The 20262-nt window shown below is 42.9% G+C and overlaps 1 protein-coding gene across 2 annotated transcripts; it reads left to right on the top strand.

The window, feature by feature from the left end:
- Positions 1-374: 374 nt before the first annotated feature.
- On the top strand, positions 375-8052 carry LOC125724478 (secretory carrier-associated membrane protein 3-like). 2 transcript variants are annotated; one of them, XM_049001201.1, is made up of 9 exons: positions 375-1022; positions 1426-1506; positions 1669-1782; positions 5325-5445; positions 5681-5809; positions 6049-6208; positions 6600-6701; positions 7037-7154; positions 7275-8052. In XM_049001201.1, the coding sequence occupies exons 1-9, from the start codon at positions 969-971 to the stop codon at positions 7422-7424; spliced, it is 1029 nt and encodes a 342-aa protein (XP_048857158.1). In that variant the 5' UTR covers positions 375-968; the 3' UTR covers positions 7425-8052. The 2 variants fall into 2 exon arrangements, with proteins under 2 accessions (XP_048857158.1, XP_048857157.1); XM_049001200.1 differs by having other exon boundaries at positions 376-1022; positions 1666-1782.
- Positions 8053-20262: the final 12210 nt, after the last annotated feature.

The following is a 20262-nucleotide window of genomic DNA, read 5'->3' as shown; positions in this document are numbered from 1 at the left end:
CAACACAGGAGAATATGAAAAATATATAAGTAAAATACAAGTATCTAAGTAGTTTATGTGTGTGGTGTGTTGCTTCACACTTTGATTTTCTCCAACAGTTCTTTATTTACATTATCATTCCATCCATCCATACACGAAAAAGATAAAGTTTTGTGGTAATCATGCAATTTCCCCTTTCAAGTTTCCGTACACGGGTGGGAAGTCAAGTCGGTTTGCATCGATTATACTAAATTTGGGGACTGCAGTAATAAAAACTGTTGACTCCAAATGGTACCGAAAATGCCGGCTCTGTTTTGTTTTGTATGTTGTGATATAAAGATGTAATGAGATAGCGGCAGCACGAGGACACACCCCTTCCATTCCCAGACGCCTCACGAGATTTTTTTCTGCTGTAGTCATATGACATTTCTTCCGGGATCCTGGGCTTCGTCTAAAAAGAAACGCGAGTTAGCAAAAGAAGCAAAAAAAGCTTGAAATTATCAAATATCATATATAAAATATTTAAACGGAGGAAAGGAAAATATTTGCTAACAGTCAAGATTTGGCTCGCTTTGGTAAAATACTGCGGCGCTAGATTTCTTTGTTAACTAGTTGCTGTATATTGTTTTTGATAACTAAAAAGTATGGATTGTATTTGAATTATAAATAACGTTTAGCCGATTAGTGCTAGAGAACCAAATACCGATTTGTCATAATCATTTGTATGCGCTACATTGAGTAGGCGACACAATCGTAAAAATACGAGCCTATACTGCGAAAATCTGCCATATTGCTGGTCAAAAGGGAAATGGCGAACCGCTAATCGTTGTTTACTTATATATACATTTATCGGTAGCTGTCTTGAGACTTTTCTTTTTAATTTTGCATTTGAGTAAAGACCGGGGTATTGTATATCTGCGTCAGACTGTCTCTGGGCTTAGAACCATTTTCATCATTCATTTGGCACTTATAATTCAGATGTGGGAATTATGTCGCAGTATACCAGTTTTCCAGAACCGATGGATGATCACAATCCTTTTCAGGTAAGTATATTATATATCCAGGAAGCTATATCTAAAAGCTGTTTTAGTTTGCAACATACATCATTTGATACAGGCATCTTATGTTTTGCTTTTATTTTTATGTTATGAAGATATCTGTTTTTGAGATCTGTTTTTAAGCTTTGTGCCAGGAAATTATTTTTGATCTGCATTATAAGAAGTCCCATGTTTTAGTCTTTCTATTTTATTTACTCAGTTCCTGTAGATTAACTGAAAATGAATCTTTTGCTGTTTCGTTTGTTATAATGCTGTACAATACACAGGAACTTAATTAGTCTTAACATTAGTTTGATTAGGTGCTAATGTTGAAATTTTTGAAATGTTTTTTCAAAGACTTAGCATGTTGGATAATGGGATGGTGTCATGTGTTGTCCATGCTTCCCAGGACCCTGCATTGACCCAGCATGGCAGCAACACAGAGTATGCGACGCTGGACCTCTACAATCCTTTTGAGGACAAGCCGATGGTGAGACGGTGCCTCAGTGCATCTTTGGCATGCATTGCCGTCTGAGAGACACTGCGAACACCACAGGGTTTATACAATTCTGCAGGTGTATTGCAGAGAGTATGAAAGCAACCCCTCTTTGCTTGTATAGTGACCCACTGCTCCTCATTGTCTCTGCAGCAGCCTCCACCTCCCTACTCTGCTACAGTCCCCACTGCTCCTCCTGTTCCAAGCCAGGCTCCGCCCACCCGGATCACGCCCACCGAGTCCCGCAACTATGGCTCATACACCACTCAGGTGCGCTCCCTGTAGAGCTGTCCGCTGCCATTGTTTGTTCAATCAACAAACATTGTTTGGACCAGTGTTTCTCAACTCGGGAGTCCCCAGACAGTCCACATTTTTGCTGCCTTCCAGCTTCTGGCAAAAACATGGACTGTCTGGGGGTCCCCAAGGACTGGTTTGAGAAGTACTGATTTACAGGGATCGTGTGGACAGGCTTTCGACCCCAGCCAGGGTGGATCCAGTTGTCATGGTGCATGTTGGCACCAATGACATAGGCAAGGGGAGGAGGGCTGTTCTGCAGGAAAAATTTATAGAAGTCGCAGATAAGCTTAAGAGCAGAACATCCACGGTGGTATTCTCTGGAATACGTCCTGTGCCACGTGCAAGCCAGGCTAAGTTAGCTGAGATAAGGAGATTAAATGTGGCTGAAAGGGTGGCATAGGAAAGAGGGGTTTAGGGTTATGGGGCACTGGAGGACCTTCTGGAACAGGTGGGACCTGTTCAAGCTGGACAGGTTGCATCTGAACCAGAAGGGACCCACTGTATTGGGGAGACGTATGTGTAGAGTAGTTGAGGAATGTTTAAACTAGGGACTGGGGGGCAGGGAGGTTAGTTAAGAATATAGGTGGGGGGAGACGGAAAGCCTTAAATAATAATGAAAGTGGGCACTGTAAAAGGCCTACCCTTTGCAGTCTATACTTAAACGCTTGGAGTATTAGAATCAGATTCTTACAACATTATAGGAATAACAGAAACATGGTTGAGTGACAATGATGGAGAAGAATACAATATGGATGGTTGCATGTTCCATAGGAACAGGATAGGTAAGAAGGAAGGTGGTGTTGCAGTATATGTAAAAGAAAACTTGTAGGCAAGGGAGCTCACTGATAAAAATAAAAGTACAGAAGCTATATGGGTAGAACTAGATGCTAAAAATGTAAATGGCCTAATTGTGTTTGTAAAAGAGCACCTAATGTAGCTGCAGAAGAAAGCAGAATGTTATATGACGATATCAGGATTATGAGTAACAAAAATGATCTGGTGGTTATGGGTGATTTTAATTTACTTGGGATACAGTGGGACACAGTCTCTGGCTCTTCTGTAAATGAACTTGAGATGGTGGAATTAGTACAGGATTGTTTGTTAATACCCCTACCAGGGGAGAAGCCCTTCTTGATATTGTTTTTCTCTATTAACCAGGATAATTAGAGGTTTTAGAACCACTTGACAGTAGTGATCATGACATGGTTAAATTTGAAGTTAATTTGAATGTCCGAAGAGCGAAGTCCAAAACAAAAATATACACTGTTAGGAATGCTAACTTTAATGATATGAGACTAGAAACTAGAAATTGTAAACTGGATGGAGTTAAATAGCAAAACTGTTGAAGAGGCATGTGAATTTTTTAAGAGCACATTGTTGCAAGTGCAAGAGGACTTCATACCTGTTTCCAACAAAACTAAATCTAGGAATCTGCAACCAATGTGTTTTACTAGTGAAATTAAGAATAAAATCAGGAGGAAAAGGGCTTTGTTCTACATATAGAAAGTAACTAGTGATGTCGGAATAAAGCAGGAGTTTCTAAGCCTACAGGTTGAGTTAAAAAAAATAACATTAGACTCGTTAAGAGGAATGTAGAAAGGAAGACTACATTGGAGGCTAAGGATGACATTAAAGGTTTCTTCCAATATTTAATCCCTAAAAGAGATCTAAAAGCTGAAATCACTAATCTGCAGGATAGTAAGGGCCTTATAATTGAAAATGAAATTGGTATAATGGTTGTTTTGCAGGAGTATTCACTATAGATGACACAAGCAACATATTGACTTTTATTACTAAACCAGCGTATTTTATTACTAAACCAGATATGTATGACTGAGGCTGATGTGCTACAAAGCTCAAAATAAATAAATCCCGGGACCATGATGTTATCTTGCCTGTAGTTCTAAAAGACATAAGAGATTTTATTTGCGGACCTTTAACTTTACTATTGCAGAAATCCTTATCTGCTGGTGTGGTACCTTCTGATTGGAAGCATGCTAATATAATGCCCATATTCAAAAAAGGGGATAGAAGTAATCTTGTAAACTATAGGCCGATCAGTTTAACTTGCACAAATGGAAAAGTAATGGAAGCTATAATCCAAGTGAAAATGGTAGATTACCTGGATGCAAATAACATTCTGAGGGATAGCCAACATGGATTTAGGAGAGGTAGATCCTATTTAACTAATCTACTTGAGTTCTTTGAGGCCTACAATGTGATTTACTTAGATTTCCAGAAGGCCTGATGCTGTCCCCCACAAAAAGGCTCCTGCTTAATTTCAAAGCAGCAGGGAGTTTAGGACCTGTAGCAGGTTGGATTGAAAATTGGTTAACAGACAGGAAGCAGTGGGTAGTGATTAGATGTCACAGTGGGCTTACGTTCATAGTGGGGTATCTCAGGGTTCAAATTTAGGGCCACTGTTATTCCTGATTCCTGATTAATGATATTGATAACAACATATACAGTAACCTGGTTAAAATTGCAGACGACACCAAGGTGGGTGGTGTAGCAGATACTAGCAGCACAGAGGCTACAACGGGATCTGGATTTAATTAGTGACTGGGCTGATACCTGGCAGATGAAATTTTGTATGGACAATTGTAAGGTAATCTATGCAGGGAACAGAGATAAAAAGTACAGATATTTTATGGGTTCCACTGAAATAAAGGTAGTTGATTATGAGAAAGACCTCGGTGTGTATGTTGATACTTCCACGTCCCACTCTTGCCAGTGTGGGGTAGCAATTAAAAAGGCCATTGGGATATTCGGTTACATCTCTAGGTGTGTGGAGTTCAAGGGAGGTTATGCTACGATTATATAATTCCTTGGTAATACCCCACCTAGAAAATTGTGTGCTGATTTGGTCACCATACCTTAAGAAGGGCATTGCTGCCATGGAAAGGGTTCAACGTAGGGTTACAAGAATGAATCCTGGTCTTAGAGGAATGTCTTATGATGAGAGGTTAGCTGGGCTGAATCTGTTCAGGCTCAAGCAAAGGAGACTAGGGGGGGACATGATCCAGGTGTATAAGATTCTAATAGGTCTGTATGCTGTTCAGCCAAATACTTCAATATTAGTTCAAATACAAGAACCCATGACCATAGGTGGAAGTTGATTTGAAACTGGATTTGAAAAAGCAGTTCTTTACGCAGAGTGTAGTTAGAGTATGGAATAGTCTTCCTGTTAGTGTAGTGTAAGCTCAAACCTTGTGTTCCTTTAAATCTGAGCTAGGTAAGTTTTTAACAATTCTGAGCTACTAATTGAGATCTCCCTAAATGAGTTTGATGGGCCAAATGGCCTCTTCTGATTTATAAATTTATGTTCTTATGTTCTGTTTGCGATTATGTCTTATATAAACATGATTGTTTTGGTTCATTCTCAGTATTGTTGCATGCATTCCATTTGGCTGTCATGGGTATAAGTTTTGCTATTATTGAGTTTGGCAGGATTTTTATTATTTTTTTTATCCCTTTCTTCCTTTCCTCCTGCTTCACACTCCTTTGGCCGGCAGCCGTCAGTAAATGCAACCACGGCTGAGCTGCTGAGAAGACAGGAGGAGCTGGAGAGGAAGGCCCGCGATCTGGAACGGAGGGAGCGGGAGCTGGGCTCCCATGCCCTTGGGCCTGGAGCAAGTGAGTGACACAGGCCATATAGATCTGGGTGTCTTGTGCCATCTAATGGAAAGGGATATGGAGACATAAGCCAGTTTTGGGATGTATTTTGGAGTTTTCTGCATAGGGTTACGATTGGTCCTCAAATAATTAATTTAGTTTCATCAGCCAATCACATTTTGAGTCAGTCAGCTCAGGCAATTGAACCTGATGTCCCTGGATGGGTCTTCACGCTTTCTTTTTTACGTGCCTTCAGCTCGGCAGAATAACTGGCCTCCCCTGCCCTCCTTTTGCCCCGTGGGGCCGTGTTTCTACCAGGACATCACAATTGAGATCAGCCAGCAGTTCCAGCGCACTGTCACCATCATGTACTACTACTGGATCTGTGAGTGCTGATCTGATCAAGGTTGGGCCAAGGCGAGCTCCAAATGTGCTTTGTCGAGTTCCAAATGTGTTTTGGAAACAAATTTTGTTGCTTATTTCAGACACTGGATAAGGACTGGGGATTAACTCAGAAGTATTCGATCTGAGTCCCGCACCTGTGCACGCCATAGTTTTTGCCTTGTCCTCACTCCTCAGTCTGCTGTAGCCTGTCATTCTTCCTTGTATCTCCATCTGTCACAGTCACGGCCTGTATCCTGCTCTTCAACCTCATCTGCTGCCTGGCCCAGTTCTGTGTTGACACGACGACTGGTGTGGGGCTAGGCCTGGCCATCCTCTGGGTGATCCTCTTCACTCCCTGCTCATTTGTCTGTTGGTACAGGCCTGTATACAAAGCCTTCAGGTATAGGGCCATTAAACCTGCACAAATCACAAATGGGGGGGGGGGGGGGTAGGTGTTATGCATGTAATAGCAAGGATGGGCACAATATAAAGAATTAAGTTTAATTTTATTGACCCCAGGGGAAAATACTGAATCCATGAGCATTGCATTGGTAGCACAGTGCTATAGCTGTTGAGATGCATGAGAGCTGAGACAATTTGCTGTGCTTCACCAATAAATGGGACGGATGGTGTAAAATCTATGAATTAATGAATCTGAATTGCATGTATAAATTTATCAGGTATATATAAAATAGTTCAATGTAATATTGAGCATTGCATGGTGCTTTAACATTACATTACTATAAAATACTATGATAATTCCTTACACTCATATTATCCTTCTTTTGTAGGAGTGACAGCTCCTTCAATTTCTTTGCGTTCTTCTTCGTCTTTTTTGCGCAAATTGTTCTGTATGTCTTGATGACTATTGGCATTCCAAATTGGGGATTCAGGTATGCATACACAGTTGCCCCTCTCATTCCCATTCTCACCCAGGTCCTCTCTCCCAGGCTTTGCGCACTCTGCCCTTTGCCATTCTGACCTGGTAACCCCCCCCCCTTTTCCTGTTCCCATTTTCATCTAGCTCCCTTCTACCTGGCTTTGTAAGCCTGCATTCCCTTTCTGACCCGGTTTCCCTTTCGATGGCTGTTCTTCCCTCCTTTTTTGCCATTCTGTTCATGTTCTGCTCATTCCTGATTTCCTTCTCCCTGATTTCCATTGTACCCCAAGTTCCTATCATCATTGTCACCCAGCTCACCTCTCCCTGTTTGTGCTCCCCTCCCCACAGTGGCTGGATCGTCAGCCTGGCTACCCTGAGGAAGAACGTGGCTGTGGGTGTGATCATGCTTTTGGGCGCTGCCAACTTCACTGCCCAGGCTGTCATTGGCGGCGTCCTGCTGAAGAAGGTAATAGTGCCAGAGTGCTGATCTGCCTTTGCATTCACATACCAGTGGGTGAAAGCTGTCCTTCCCTCCTTCTGACCTCCCTTTGCCCTGTATCCTTTCTGCTCTCTCTCTCTGCTACAGGTCCACTCTCTGTACCGGCAGACGGGTGCCAGTTTCCAGAAGGCACAGGCAGAGTTTGCTACAGGGGTGATGTCCAACCAGGCAGTACGACAGGCCACCGCCACTGCCGCTGCCTCTGCTGCCCAGGGGGCCTTTACGGGGGCGCGATAAGGAAAAGTGACATCAGAGGGGAGTGGCAGTTAGGGTACATTGGAGATGTTAATTACCCTGGTCACAGGAATTTGGGGTGTTCTGGGGTAATTACACAGAGGAACATCTGTGGCACGTATTTTTACAGAAATAATTTTGCATCACTCACAGTTACATATACTAAATTTAAAAAGTAAAAGTGAAAAAAAAAGTGAAAGAAAAAAAGTAAAGGAAAAAAAAAGTTAATAAATAATAATAAAGCACTGGGAACAGAAAGTGAGAGTAATAGCCTTAGGGTGATTGATTTCATTACAGTATTACAGAGAATAACCTACTACATGTTTCAGACTGATAAATAGAGGGTGATTAGATCGGAACAGAGAAACTGTTGTGTTTGGAGTGATTTCTCTGCATCATCTACAGATGTGGTATAGGAATTAACGGCACCGCTCCAAATCTACTTAACTGTACTCTAAATGTTGCTAGTGAATCAACTGTGTCATTTTGTAACCAACTGCAAATGTGAATTTAAAACTGTGCCAAATACCAAACTTTGTAACAGTGCCATTGCTAATCTGATTTCACATTTTTACTTTGGTGTTCAAAATTATTGGTGGTATTCTTATTAAATGCATTCATGTGCCTTGCACCATTTTAATTTATTTATTTCAGCTGTCATACATGCCTTTCAGATGCATAATAAAACTTTAGAAACTTTTGCCATTTCTCTATTGCCCTGGAAGTGAGGGTGAAAGAGCTCATCTTCATAATTCAAGAGCTAATATTCAGTCCTTTAATTTTCGCTTAGCCAAAATTTCAGTGGTTTTAAAATACGGTCCAAAATTCAACTTTCTACATCTGGGACCAGCAGGATAAGCAGTTGAGTGCTGATAGAGTTCTTGTCTAGATCCAGAGTCAACAGTGAGCACACAGTAGCTCAAGTTTTGTTGCACCGATTGACAGAACGGTAGACGAGTGTCCCAAAGTTTGCACTGACCTGTCTTTTCAATACAGCTAGTTACATAAAAAAACGGCAAAAATGACCTGGACAAAATTATTGGCGCCCTCAACTTAATACTTGGTAGCACACCCTTTAGAAGAAATAACTGATTTTAATTGATTTCTGTAACAACCAATGATTCTTTTATATCTCTCTACTGTAATTTTGGAACACACTTCCTTTGCCAGCTGCTCCAGGTCTCCGATTTGAACGGTTCCTCCCAACTGCTATTTTTAGATCTCTCCACAGGTGCTCTGTATGGGATTTAAACCTGGATTCATTACTGGCCACCTCAGAACTCTCCAGCGCTTTGTCTTAAACCATTTTTGGGTGCTTTTTGAAGTGTGCTTTAGGTCATTGTTCTGCTGTAGGGACCATGTTCTTTTCTTTGAAGGATCCTTTTTGTTTTTCCGGTAAACAGTGGAATGAAGTGCTTTACAGAAAAGCTCTATTTTTGACTCGTCTGTCCAGAGGACATTGTCCAAGAAGGATTGTGGCTTCCACAGGTAAGCTTTAGCAGACTCCAATCTGGCTTTTTTATGTTTCTGTGTCAGCAGTGAGGTCTTCCTGGGTCTCCTGCCATAGCGTCCCTTTTCATTCAGATAGTGACGGATAATGTGAGTTGACACTGTTGTTGACCTTGTGCCTCCAGCTTGAATTTGGAAGTTCTTTATCCACATTCAGACAATTCTTCATTGTAACATTTCATCAATCTTTCTCTTTCACGCACGTCCAGAAGGATTAGCTACAGTGCCATATGCTGTAAACTTCTTTACTACGTTGCGCACATTGGACCCAGGAACATTAACATCTCTGGAGATGGAATTTTAGCCTTGGGATTGTCTATGCTTTTCTATAATTTAAGTCTCAGACAATTCTTTGCTTTTTTTTGTTCATGCTCAATCACTCAAAAACAAGATTAACTCAATATTTCTTTATTTGAACTGGTTTCAAGTGGGAATTTCCATATTGCTAGCACCTGTTAATTGCTACAGGTTAGTTGAAAGGAAAATCACATGCTTGAAATACAATTATTTCTTACAATTCTGATAAGGTGCCAATAATTTTGTCCAGGCCATTTTTGACGTTTTGTGTGGAATGTCTCAAAATAGTTTTTTTTTCTCTGCTTATTTGTTTTCTTCCAGTGCCAACAAAAGAAATAAACATGACAATATGAAGGAGTGCCAATATTTTTGGCCAAGACTGTATTCCATGGGCATTATAATAGGAATTTCTTTCAACATATAGGAAGCTCCCCTTTTAGAAGTAGATAATGACCCACCGGTGCCACAGAATTTCATAACAATATTGTTCTCAGCTACTGTGCTTACAAGCTTTTTCACTATTGAATTATTTATATTTATTTATATTTATATAATCCACATTTATATAATTATTTATATTATACTTCATAAGAATTCTTTTAATAGAATCAAACATGAAAGATTGTGATAACTGACACATCTGATTCAGCTGATGCATGATTTCTTGGACAGTTGTCTCTAGGAAAAGATGTGCTACATTTTGCTCCAGATCACTGGCTAGATCTTCTAAATGCTTTGTAGAATCTTGGGTGTATTCTAGTTCAACAATTCAACTGAAGAGCATTTTGAATACATACTTGTTTGAAAACCACAATCTGCAAAAAATCTTGCATTGCAAAGGTCTGAAAAGTGACACAGCTGACAACTAAATGTCAGCTTAGTAGTACTGCTTTGTTCATTATGGGATGTGGAGTTTATTGAAATGCACCTGAAGTGCACTGATGGATTTAAATGTGCACACGTATGCTTCAAGGAAAGGGGACAGTTTTTGTGCTGACCCCATGTTTTAAACGGTAATGTCTCAGTAACTGTGCCCTTTTGTCAGTACTGAAGCAGCAGTACTTAAACTTCCAACACATGCTTTCTTGCAACCTGCAATATTAAATATTCAATTGTTTGGTTTATCAAAAGCACATCGTTACGTTTTCTAGTGAAAGGTGGACAAAAACTTTATACAACACAAATGAATACTAAATATGGACATGAAGTAGCCAAACGCCCGCATAACGTGAACGTTAGTTTTAGCACAATATTAAGTAAACAGCCACATATAAAATATTGAACATGACGCAAAACATAATCATTACAACTTTACTAAGGTTACTTCATTTTAACACCACAGCTAGGCACAGGTGAGTCTTATTCAGAATTTCAGCAAAGCAATCAGTGCTTATCAATGAAAACCTGTCTAAACTCAATATAGCTTTTGTGAAAGTGACAGCTTTACTTGGAAAAGTTGAGTTGCTAAGTCAGGCTAGAGTTAAAGTTTACATTACAAATCAAATCATCCATCACAGCTTCCTGATATCGAATTCATTACGTAATAATATCGTACACATTAATCGTATTTATTTTTAATGCAAAATAAATTTTAAAAATGTACGTACCATTTGAGTTTTTTTTTTGATTAAATAGTTTTTCTTCTTCATTTCAGCTTGACATGCTCACTCCTAGTGTGTGGGTTTCCTCTGGGTACCTTGGTGTCCTCCCACAGTCAAAAGATGTGCAATTAGGCAGATTTGCATCCCTAAACTGTGGCCCAGTGGCCTAACTAATGTGCAGGCCTCCTAAGTTAGGGATCCTGGCTTCAGGCCCTATTTGGGGTGCCACTTCTTCTTTTGGTTGGGCAGTGTGTGGGTTAGGACTCTGTGCCTGTCTTCACAAAGCTGCCATGTTGAGCCCTGTCTCATGTTGAGGCCACGTCTCTATTGGGCACTTTATCAAGTGCCTTAACCCTCAAAATGCTCTAGCACACCGGATAAATAGCTCACCTTGCTCTTGGACCTCAAGCTGTGCTGTCAATTTTATATAATGTGTATATCTCTCAGAAAGGAGAGCAAGAAGGTCAGGTCTGGTCAGGTTGGGGAGTATGCGCTGATGCAGCACGTTGCCGCACCCACCACATAGCGAAACTCCATGGGATCCCAGCCAGCGATCCCCTAGGCAAATACATGGTCCAGTCCCACCCTCTGGAAATGTTCATCTATCTGCCACAGCCAGGAGTCATGTGGGCGTCCCTTTGGCCTAGTCCATCCGCTTGGGGCCTGAACAATCTGGATCATGCAAACTGAATCACCCTCAGAGAAACACGCCACATGGTGCTCCCTCACAATGCAGGTAATGTGCCTCATTCAGGATTTCTCTAGCAACCACTCATTCGACACAAAGTCAAACCAGCAGTACCCAAGGATTCTCTGAACAGACACAGAACTGAAAGAGTCCAGTCTTCGTCTCAGCTCACTGGATAGACTCCATGCCTCACAGCCATACAGCAAGACAGGGAGCACCAGGACTCTAAAGACTTGGACCTTTGTCCTCTTGCAAAGATATTGGGAGCGTCACACACCCCTTTCCAGCGACCTCATGACCCCCCATGTTCTTCCAATCTGTCTGCTGACTTCATGGGAAGAATCACATGAATGTCACTGCCGAGGTAGGTAATCTCTCGACAAGGTCGATATTCTCCCCACAGACACACTACTGATGGCTGTGCCTAAGAAGTCATTAAATGCCTGGATCTTAGTCTTTATCCAGGACACCAGCGCAATCCCAGACACTCTGACCCCTTTCTCAGTCTCTTGAGAGCCCTGATCATCCTTATTGATTCCCCTAAAATCTGAATATCATCAGCAAGATCAGTAAAGCTTTCTTCACCAACAGACACCCCACAGCTGCTGGACCCCACGACCCTGCCCAACATCCAGTCCATACAAGCAAGAACACACCCTTGGTGAACCCCAGAATCAACAGGGAAGAACACAGAGGTTCTCCCTCCACTCTGTACAGCACTCACAGTACCAGTGTACAGGACATCCATGACGTCCAGAAAATTCAGTCTTATGATGTCCTACAGGGCATCTCGATAAACTGAGTCGAATGCTTTATGAAAATCGACAAAGAATGCAAAGAATGTCTGCAGATATTCGCACTTGTGCTCGATGAAAACCCTCAGTGCAAAGATATGGTCGATGATGGACTTCTTAGGCATAAAACCAGACTGCTTCGGTTGCTGACAGGCAAGAAAGTGATCACGGATCCTGTTAAGGATGACCCTAGCAAGGACCTTACTCGACACTGAAAGCAGTGTTATACCCCTGTAGTTGCCGCAATCCAGGCGATCACACTTCCCTTTCCAGATAGGAACTACAAATCAGTCAGCTGAGATGAAGCCTGAATCCCAAATGGAAGCAAAGATTGCCTGCAATGCCAGGATTACAGCCTTACCACCAGCCTGGAGAAGTACACTCCGGATAATATAGATCCCAGCGGCCTTCCCTAGCCCCAGCTGATTCACCACCTATGCAATCTCAGTGAGATTGGGTGGTTCACAGCTGATTAGAGGGTCAGCTTCAAGAACTATGGACCCAGAGATGTCCAACATCCTAGCTGAAGGGTCAGCTTTAAACAATGGCCCAGTGGGTCACAACTGCAGTGTCATCCATAAGGAGCATTCCATCACTTACTCTGACTGCAAGTCTCTGAGGAACAGATTCAGATATGCATAATGCTTCAATTTCTCTGTAAGCAAGACTTAGGTCACTAGACCACAGATGGTGTGTCACCTGCTCACAGATTTGTCTACCAAACGCCTCCTTATCTGCCCTCACAGCCGTCTTTGTCAGTTCTCGGTACAAACTGGAGTTGCCACCAAGTAGTGCCTTCCGACATCTCTTGGTAATATCTAGGGTGCCCTGCGAGGTGAAATACCACCTTCTGGGAACACTGGCAACACCAACACAACCCTCTGCAACCTTAAGGGTCTTATCACGGAAGGTCTCCCACATCACATTAGAGTCAGCAGTCGCACCCAAATCTGCAAGTTCCTCACAAAAATTGCGTGTAAACTCATCAGAAACAGCTTGATCTTGGAGTCTGACTAAGTCCAGCCTCATTCTCCTAGCAGGTGGTAGCCTACTAGATCTAAGCTGAATACTCAGAGTAGCAACAACAAGTCTGTGGTCAGAATTCACAAATTGGGCACTTCTGTAGACCCTGCAGTATTGCAGGAGCCTCCAGCCCACGAGGATATAATTGATCTCCTTTGCCGCACCACCAATATTGGAGTACCAAGTCCAGTGATGCGGCTCAGGGCATTGGAACCAGGACCTAGCCACCCACAGCCCCTGACCTTTCGCAAAGTCAAGGAACATGGAGCCATTTTCACCACGGTCTCCAGACCTATGGGGAGCAACACAATTGTCACAGCGAGCCCTGTCAGTGCCAGTGGTCACACTGAAGTCACCCATGACCAGAGGAGTGTCACCTCATGGGCACCCTTCAACCACCAAGTGAAATTGCGAGTAAAATGTCTCCCTCAATGAGACATCAGAGCCAACAGAGACATATACTGCATACACTGAGACAACAGACAAGATACCCATAATACACTTGTTGAAAGGAGTGACATCAGACACCATCAGAAGAAGCCGATCCGCAACAGCAACAGCTACTTCCTGAGTATCGCAACCATCAGACCAACAAGACCAAAAGTAGGTATACCCACCTACAGAGATCGGGCCACTCCCCCGTCTGCATACCTCAGAGAGTGTTGTCACCGAAATGTGGAGTTTACGAAGCTCCCCCAACAGCAGAGAAAGATGGTCATTTTGCTGGAGAGACAAGACGTTCCATGCGCCTATGCAGATGGATCACCTCAAACTTGGACCCAAGTGCCGCCATGCAGCAGGCGACGCCTCAGCACCACACCAGCCCTGATCGCCAACAGGCCTGACCCTATTAGCTCTCCGACAGTTTAGACTTTTCCAGGGATGGGGCTCCTGAAGGCTTTCCCCCATCCCCTTCATGGTGCGTGCAGCATACTGTATCTGTGGGCAGCTGCAGCAGAGCTATCGTGCTTGTTTAAATTGAGCAATTGTTAGTTGTTTTATGGTGACTGGACTACCAATCCCGATACCAACCGCCAAAAATTGCTTCCCTTCAAGATGGAGGACCGCTTGCAGGGCCCGATGCACTTTAATGTCATACCCATGATATTTGAAAATAATCGTAATGATACATTTTATTTATATAGTATTGTCAAAAACTGAAAGATGCTTGCAAAGGACATAACAAAGTAAACATATCTGACAAACAACAAAAAACATTCTATGGATAGGGAAGGTTATAGGCTTGAGCAAGCAAAAAATTTTAAGTGTGGTTTTGAAATTCGAGACTGTGTTCAACTGACAAATGACAGTAAGGCGGGAGTTCCAAAGCCGGGGAGCTAAATGGGAAAAGGCATGATCATCAAAGCTGTGGAGTTTGTATGGGAGGATGGGGAAGGAACCAGAGGAGGGGGATCTAAGGCGACAGGAAAGGTGGTAGGGGAGAAGGAAGTCAGAGAGATATGGTGTGGCTTGGTTGTTAAGAGTTTTGAATGTTAGAAGAAGTATTTTAAAGTGAATGTGTTCTTTTAAAGTGAAGGCTCTGAAGTATGGACATGATGTGCTGGCACAAACAAGTGTTATTCGGGGGGTAGGGGGATGGCAAAGTTCTGGACGGTCAGGGGCCTGTACTACGAAGCGAGGTTACTTGCTTATCGGGGTAACTTGTCGGAATTAAGGTATCTCAGTTTAAATAGACTTCATATTTGTTCACTTACATTTTACCCAGACTACCTTAAATCCGACAAGTTACCCTGAAAAGCCAGCAACCCCGCTTCTTAGTGCAGGCCACTGGTCTTTATAGAGAGATTCAACAGTAATACCAGGAAGTAGTAAGTTGCAGTAGTCAAGATGGCTAGAGATGAAGTTGTGAATGAAACACAAATGAAGTATTCCATCCATCCATCCATCCATCCATTTTCCAAACCGCTTATCCTTCTGGGTCGTGGGGTATCCGGAGTCTATCCCGGAATCTCCAGACACGAGGCGGGGAACAACACAGGATGGGGGGCCAGCCCAACACAGTGAAGTCTTCCATTGTACTTGTACTTGTGCAAATAACAGATAAAGCATTATTTCATTTAAAATTGCCAAAATTGTGCTGTCATGTGTGTGATTACATGTGCATGTATAGCCAGCAAATCCCTGCAGGATGTTTCCCAGTCATGTGTACTGTGCTGCCTGCGGCAGACCTCAGGTTCCCCATAACCTTGTCCTGGACAAACAGCTGGAAGATGGATGAATTATGTCTAACGTGGAAGAAAGCCCTTCATTATGAAGCAAGCGTCAATGAGTAAATGCATGATTTAGAGAGTTTAATTAACAAATGTAATCAATTCACTAACACAACTGCTTCAAAATATTCAGCATTTGGGGCAAAACATCAAGAATATCAATGATAAGTCACGAATCTGCTGGATGTTTCTGGAGTCCAGTGAAACGCTTTCAATATTTTGCATTCAAACAAATTAATAGACTCATCACCACATAAAGTTAAGCACATTTGTTGATTACTTGATAAATGGGTCAGCAACTTCAATTAAAAGAAATAGTTTGTGTTCTCTTCACTTCAATTAGAGAATTATGCTGACTCAGTGTTACAATTCACTTGGGTGTCTTTACAGACAGGATGAAATACTTCTAATTTAGAAGAGTGCCATCTGTGTTTGGTTTGTGGGAAGCTGTTTTTAACACCCTAGTGTTCTCATTATAAAAGGGCCGTTGTTTTTATTTTCAAATATTCTGTAATTTCCTGATGCAGGGTGACACGGCATTCATTGCAAGTATGTTTAGCAAATGCAGAGAATAACCTAGCAAAACAAAAACACAAAAGTTGCTTAAGGCAGAATCTACAGTGAGATGATGACAATAAGTAGGACCTACTGCATGCATTTTCATCCCATACCGGATCACAGGGCCTGGAGCCAATCCCAGTCATTAAAGGATGCACATATCCATTTACACTATGGGTAATTTAGAACCTCTAATTCACTTCACTATATGTCTTTAGATGGTGGAAGCTGCCCATCGTAGAGAAAACTGCACACACACACACACACTGACACCTTTCTATTCATATCTTCGTGGGGACTGTCCATTCATTTCTATGAGATAAAATCTAACCTTCATCATAAGTAAGCAAATGAAATACAAGACTTCTGAAAAATTTTGTTTTTTATTGCATTTAAAGATTTTTATAAAATTTCCTTCTGGGTATTCACAGAAATGTTCCCACATGGTGGGGAAGTCTGGTCCTCACAATGTAACAATCAAAAAAACACACAGACACAGGCATAGCTGGACTCAGGTTCTCATCCCTGAGGCGATTTGTTGTGTGGTGAGTGCAGCAACAGGCTGTAATCAGTGCATGCTGCTTACCTGAATATTAAATCTTCTGTTACCATAATCTCATCAGTGTTGACAAGAAAATCAGGGAGAAAGTCACTAAATTCACAGATAAAGCAGCATATGAGCTTGGAGGCCTGATAAAAGCAGCAAGCAGAAAAATGAAAGAGAGCAAAATGTTGTTACTGCCAGGGGTAATAAATGATTCAGTGGCAGACACCTGGAGCATCTGTTGCCCAGCCGTCTCTGTGAGTCTGGGGTTGGGATAATTTAGGATTTTGAGGCTATAATGAAATTTCTAGAAGACTGAGAAACACCATGTTGTGAAAGACAAGTAGATGAAGACAAGGCTTCTCCAAAATTTTGCCATTAGTTTGTAAACTTCACAGAATGACTAAAAGTCACATTCAACAGGGTCTCATTTTGATCTATGAGGATATAATGGCCAATGAACAAAATTTATAGTTGTCTACTGTATGGCAGGAGAACCTGTTAGAAACATTAACTTGGGACTGAGAATATATCATGTGCAGGCCCAGACTGACCATCGGGAGTACTGGGAGATCTCCTGGTGGCCTGGCCTGCCATCCATAGCAGGCCTTTTAATAATTACTGTAGATGGCGAAGCAAACCAGATATTTTTGTGCTAAATGCACATGCAGTATATTGCTAATGAACCAAATAGGTTTTAGATTTTGTTATTTTATTCACAAACATACACCTTCAGTTTTGAGAGCAATATCATCAACTGAGAAAATAAGAGTGGTGTTGGACATAGAGGAGTGAAACCTTATTTGAGTCATGCTTAAAAGAAATTACTTTCTTCGGCAGTGTAATTGAATTAAAATACAGTAGTACCTTGGTTTGTGAGCATAATTCGTTCCGGAAACATGCTCGTAATCCAAAGCATTCGTATATCAAAGCGAATTTAACCATAATAATGGAAACTCAGATGATTCGTTCCACAACCCAAAAATATTCATATAAAAATGATTAATACAAAATATGAAGTAAAAATACATAAAACAAATTAACCTGCACTTTACCTTTGAAATGAATCGTGGATGGTGTGCGGGAGATGAGAGAGGAGAAGAGGAGGGTTATTTTGTAGGATGACATTCACTATAACTAACGGAATCACTACTGTCTGTTGGTTCGATGGAATATTTTTCTTTTCGTGCGACTTTAACAAGGAACATATCCAATGACAGTTGCTTTTGCCTCCTTTTTCGATTTTGCGGGAATGTGGACATTGCATTGTCGCTCGCACTGCCACACCCTTATTCAGGTGGGCTTTTCTACAAAATTTTTAATATATGAGAGAGGCACGCCGACTGAGACCGAACATGGGAGATGATTACCCACAATCCCGCAGAGAGAGAGACAGAGAGAACCATCGGCTCAGTTGTAATCACGTAATGCTAGGTAGACAAAGCGTATATGTAATACTCATATTTCAAGACCTCACTCGTTTATAAAGTTAAAATTAATTTAAAAATTTTGCTCATCTTGCAAAACACTCGCAGACCAAGTTACTCGCTGTTATGCTCGACTCGTCCAATCCTCGTGTGTGCCACGCCCCCTGATTATCCATTTTTGAGTCCACGTCCTGCCTTGGTTTTTGTCCGTCATTGATGTTAGATGATGCTAGTCTATGGCCGATGTTTCCTGGTCCCCATACCTGCTATTAAATTCCCGTTTACCCCGACTTCGCCTGCTTCCCTGCCCATTCTTCTTACCCGCTTAACCAGCGAATCTTGACAGAATGACCTACGAAAGAAAGCATCTTCTGTGACCGAGGAGGATTACCTCGTCGTATCTCGTCGATCAGGTGCTATTTTGGATTGCCCAGCCCGGCATCCGGGAAGATCCCCCAGCATGGGATCTCGTAAGCCGGAGTTGGTATATCTCGAGGAGGACATTCGACAGCTGGCCGAGCTCAGGACGGAGCGGTGGGTAGCGCCGCACGTTGCAGAGACTATCCTCCCGCCGTCCGCCCTGTCGGACATAACGCAGCCTCCAGCGACCACCGTGATCCGAAGGCGAAGGAGGAGAAAGCAGGCGATCGTCCTGGGGGCGTGCGCGCTCGTCCCCGCTTCCTTCCCTGCCGGTGAGCGGGAGGACTCCCCGGCCGAGCCTGATGTCACCACCGCTGCTAAGCTGCTCGCCTTGGCTGGGGCTTGGGCGCCTACGGGTCCTGGGACTCCAGGTCGTCGGTCGCCTGTGGGTTCCCCCGCTGCAGTTCCTCCGTTGCCTGCGGGTCCCCCTACTCCGGCGCGTTGGTGGACGTCGCCTGGGCCAGCTATGGCTTCGCTGGCACCTGCTGCAGTTCCCCCTCCCAACTTCCCTTCCCAGGTGTCCCCTCCAGCTCCCGCTTCACCTTCCCTGGTGCCCCCTCCGAGTTCCTCCTCGTCCCCTCCTGCTCCGGCCTCCCGGTCGCCTGCGGCCCCTCTGGCTGCTTCCCGTCACCTGCTGCGGCTCCCTCTGACTCCCCTTTGTCCCCCATCCTTCGCTCCTTGGCCTCCTGTCTCTGCCCCTCCTTTGTTCCCTCCTCGTCCCTTTGTTCCTCCGATGTTCACTCCCGGCCCTTTTGTTCCACCTGTTCCCTCCGTGTCTCCCTTCCTCATCTTTCTGTCTGCGTTCCCTGTCCTATGTCTGCTCCTGTCCTTGTCCCTGTTCTGAGTTTCAGTTTTGTTCCCAATGCCCTGTTAATGGTTCTGTTCTTGTTTTCCAGGTCCCGTATTCCTCGTCCCGTCCGTCGCCTCCCCTGAGGCGCACCCGGAGAGCGTGCCTTTGGGGGGGGGGGTTGGTTCTGTCATGCCCGGCTCGTCCGATCCTCGTGTGTGCCATGCCCCCTGATTATCCACGTGTGCTTCCCTGATCTTGCCCAGCTGTCTCCGAATATATTCACCCAGTCTTGCCTATTTGAGTCCACGTCCTGCCTTGGTTTTTGTCCGTCATTGATGTTAGGTGATGTTAGTCTTTGTCCGATGTTTCCTGGTCCCCATACCTGCTATTAAATTCCCGTTTACCCCAACTTCGCCTGCTTCCTGCCCGTTTGTCTTATCCACTTAACCTGTGAATCCTCACACTCGCAATCCAATGTTTTACTGTAAATTTATATTAATATTAGCAATTGTTGCTGTCATTGCAGAATGCATACAAGAGAAACAATACCATAACCTGTGTGTGTGTGGGGTGGACAAACATGCTTGCCTGGACACAGGGGGGCCTTGGATAAAAGAAGGTTGACATCCAATTCACTAATAGGCATGATTTTGCTAATTGAGTGTTAGTTTACTTTCTCTATTGCTTTCCATACAATTTTTGACATAAATTGATCTTAACTCTGTAAGATATGGGATCGTCCTATATTTAAAAATAAACTTTTTTCTCTCAAGAAAGACTTCCTTTTGATGTCAACAGAGAAGATTTTAATGGGACATGACATTGAAGGTAACACTGACAACCTGACAGAGAATAACAAATTATTGTGCTGACAACTAACCTTCTAACGTAGGACAAAATGTAATGGACAAGCTATGTAATGATTTTGAAATTATTTTTGAGGTGTAAAATGAGTTAGT

The sequence above is a fragment of the Brienomyrus brachyistius genome, unplaced genomic scaffold (genome assembly GCF_023856365.1).
Source record: "Brienomyrus brachyistius isolate T26 unplaced genomic scaffold, BBRACH_0.4 scaffold56, whole genome shotgun sequence".
NCBI lineage: Eukaryota > Metazoa > Chordata > Actinopteri > Osteoglossiformes > Mormyridae > Brienomyrus > Brienomyrus brachyistius.
This window is presented reverse-complemented; position numbering and strand designations above follow the sequence as displayed.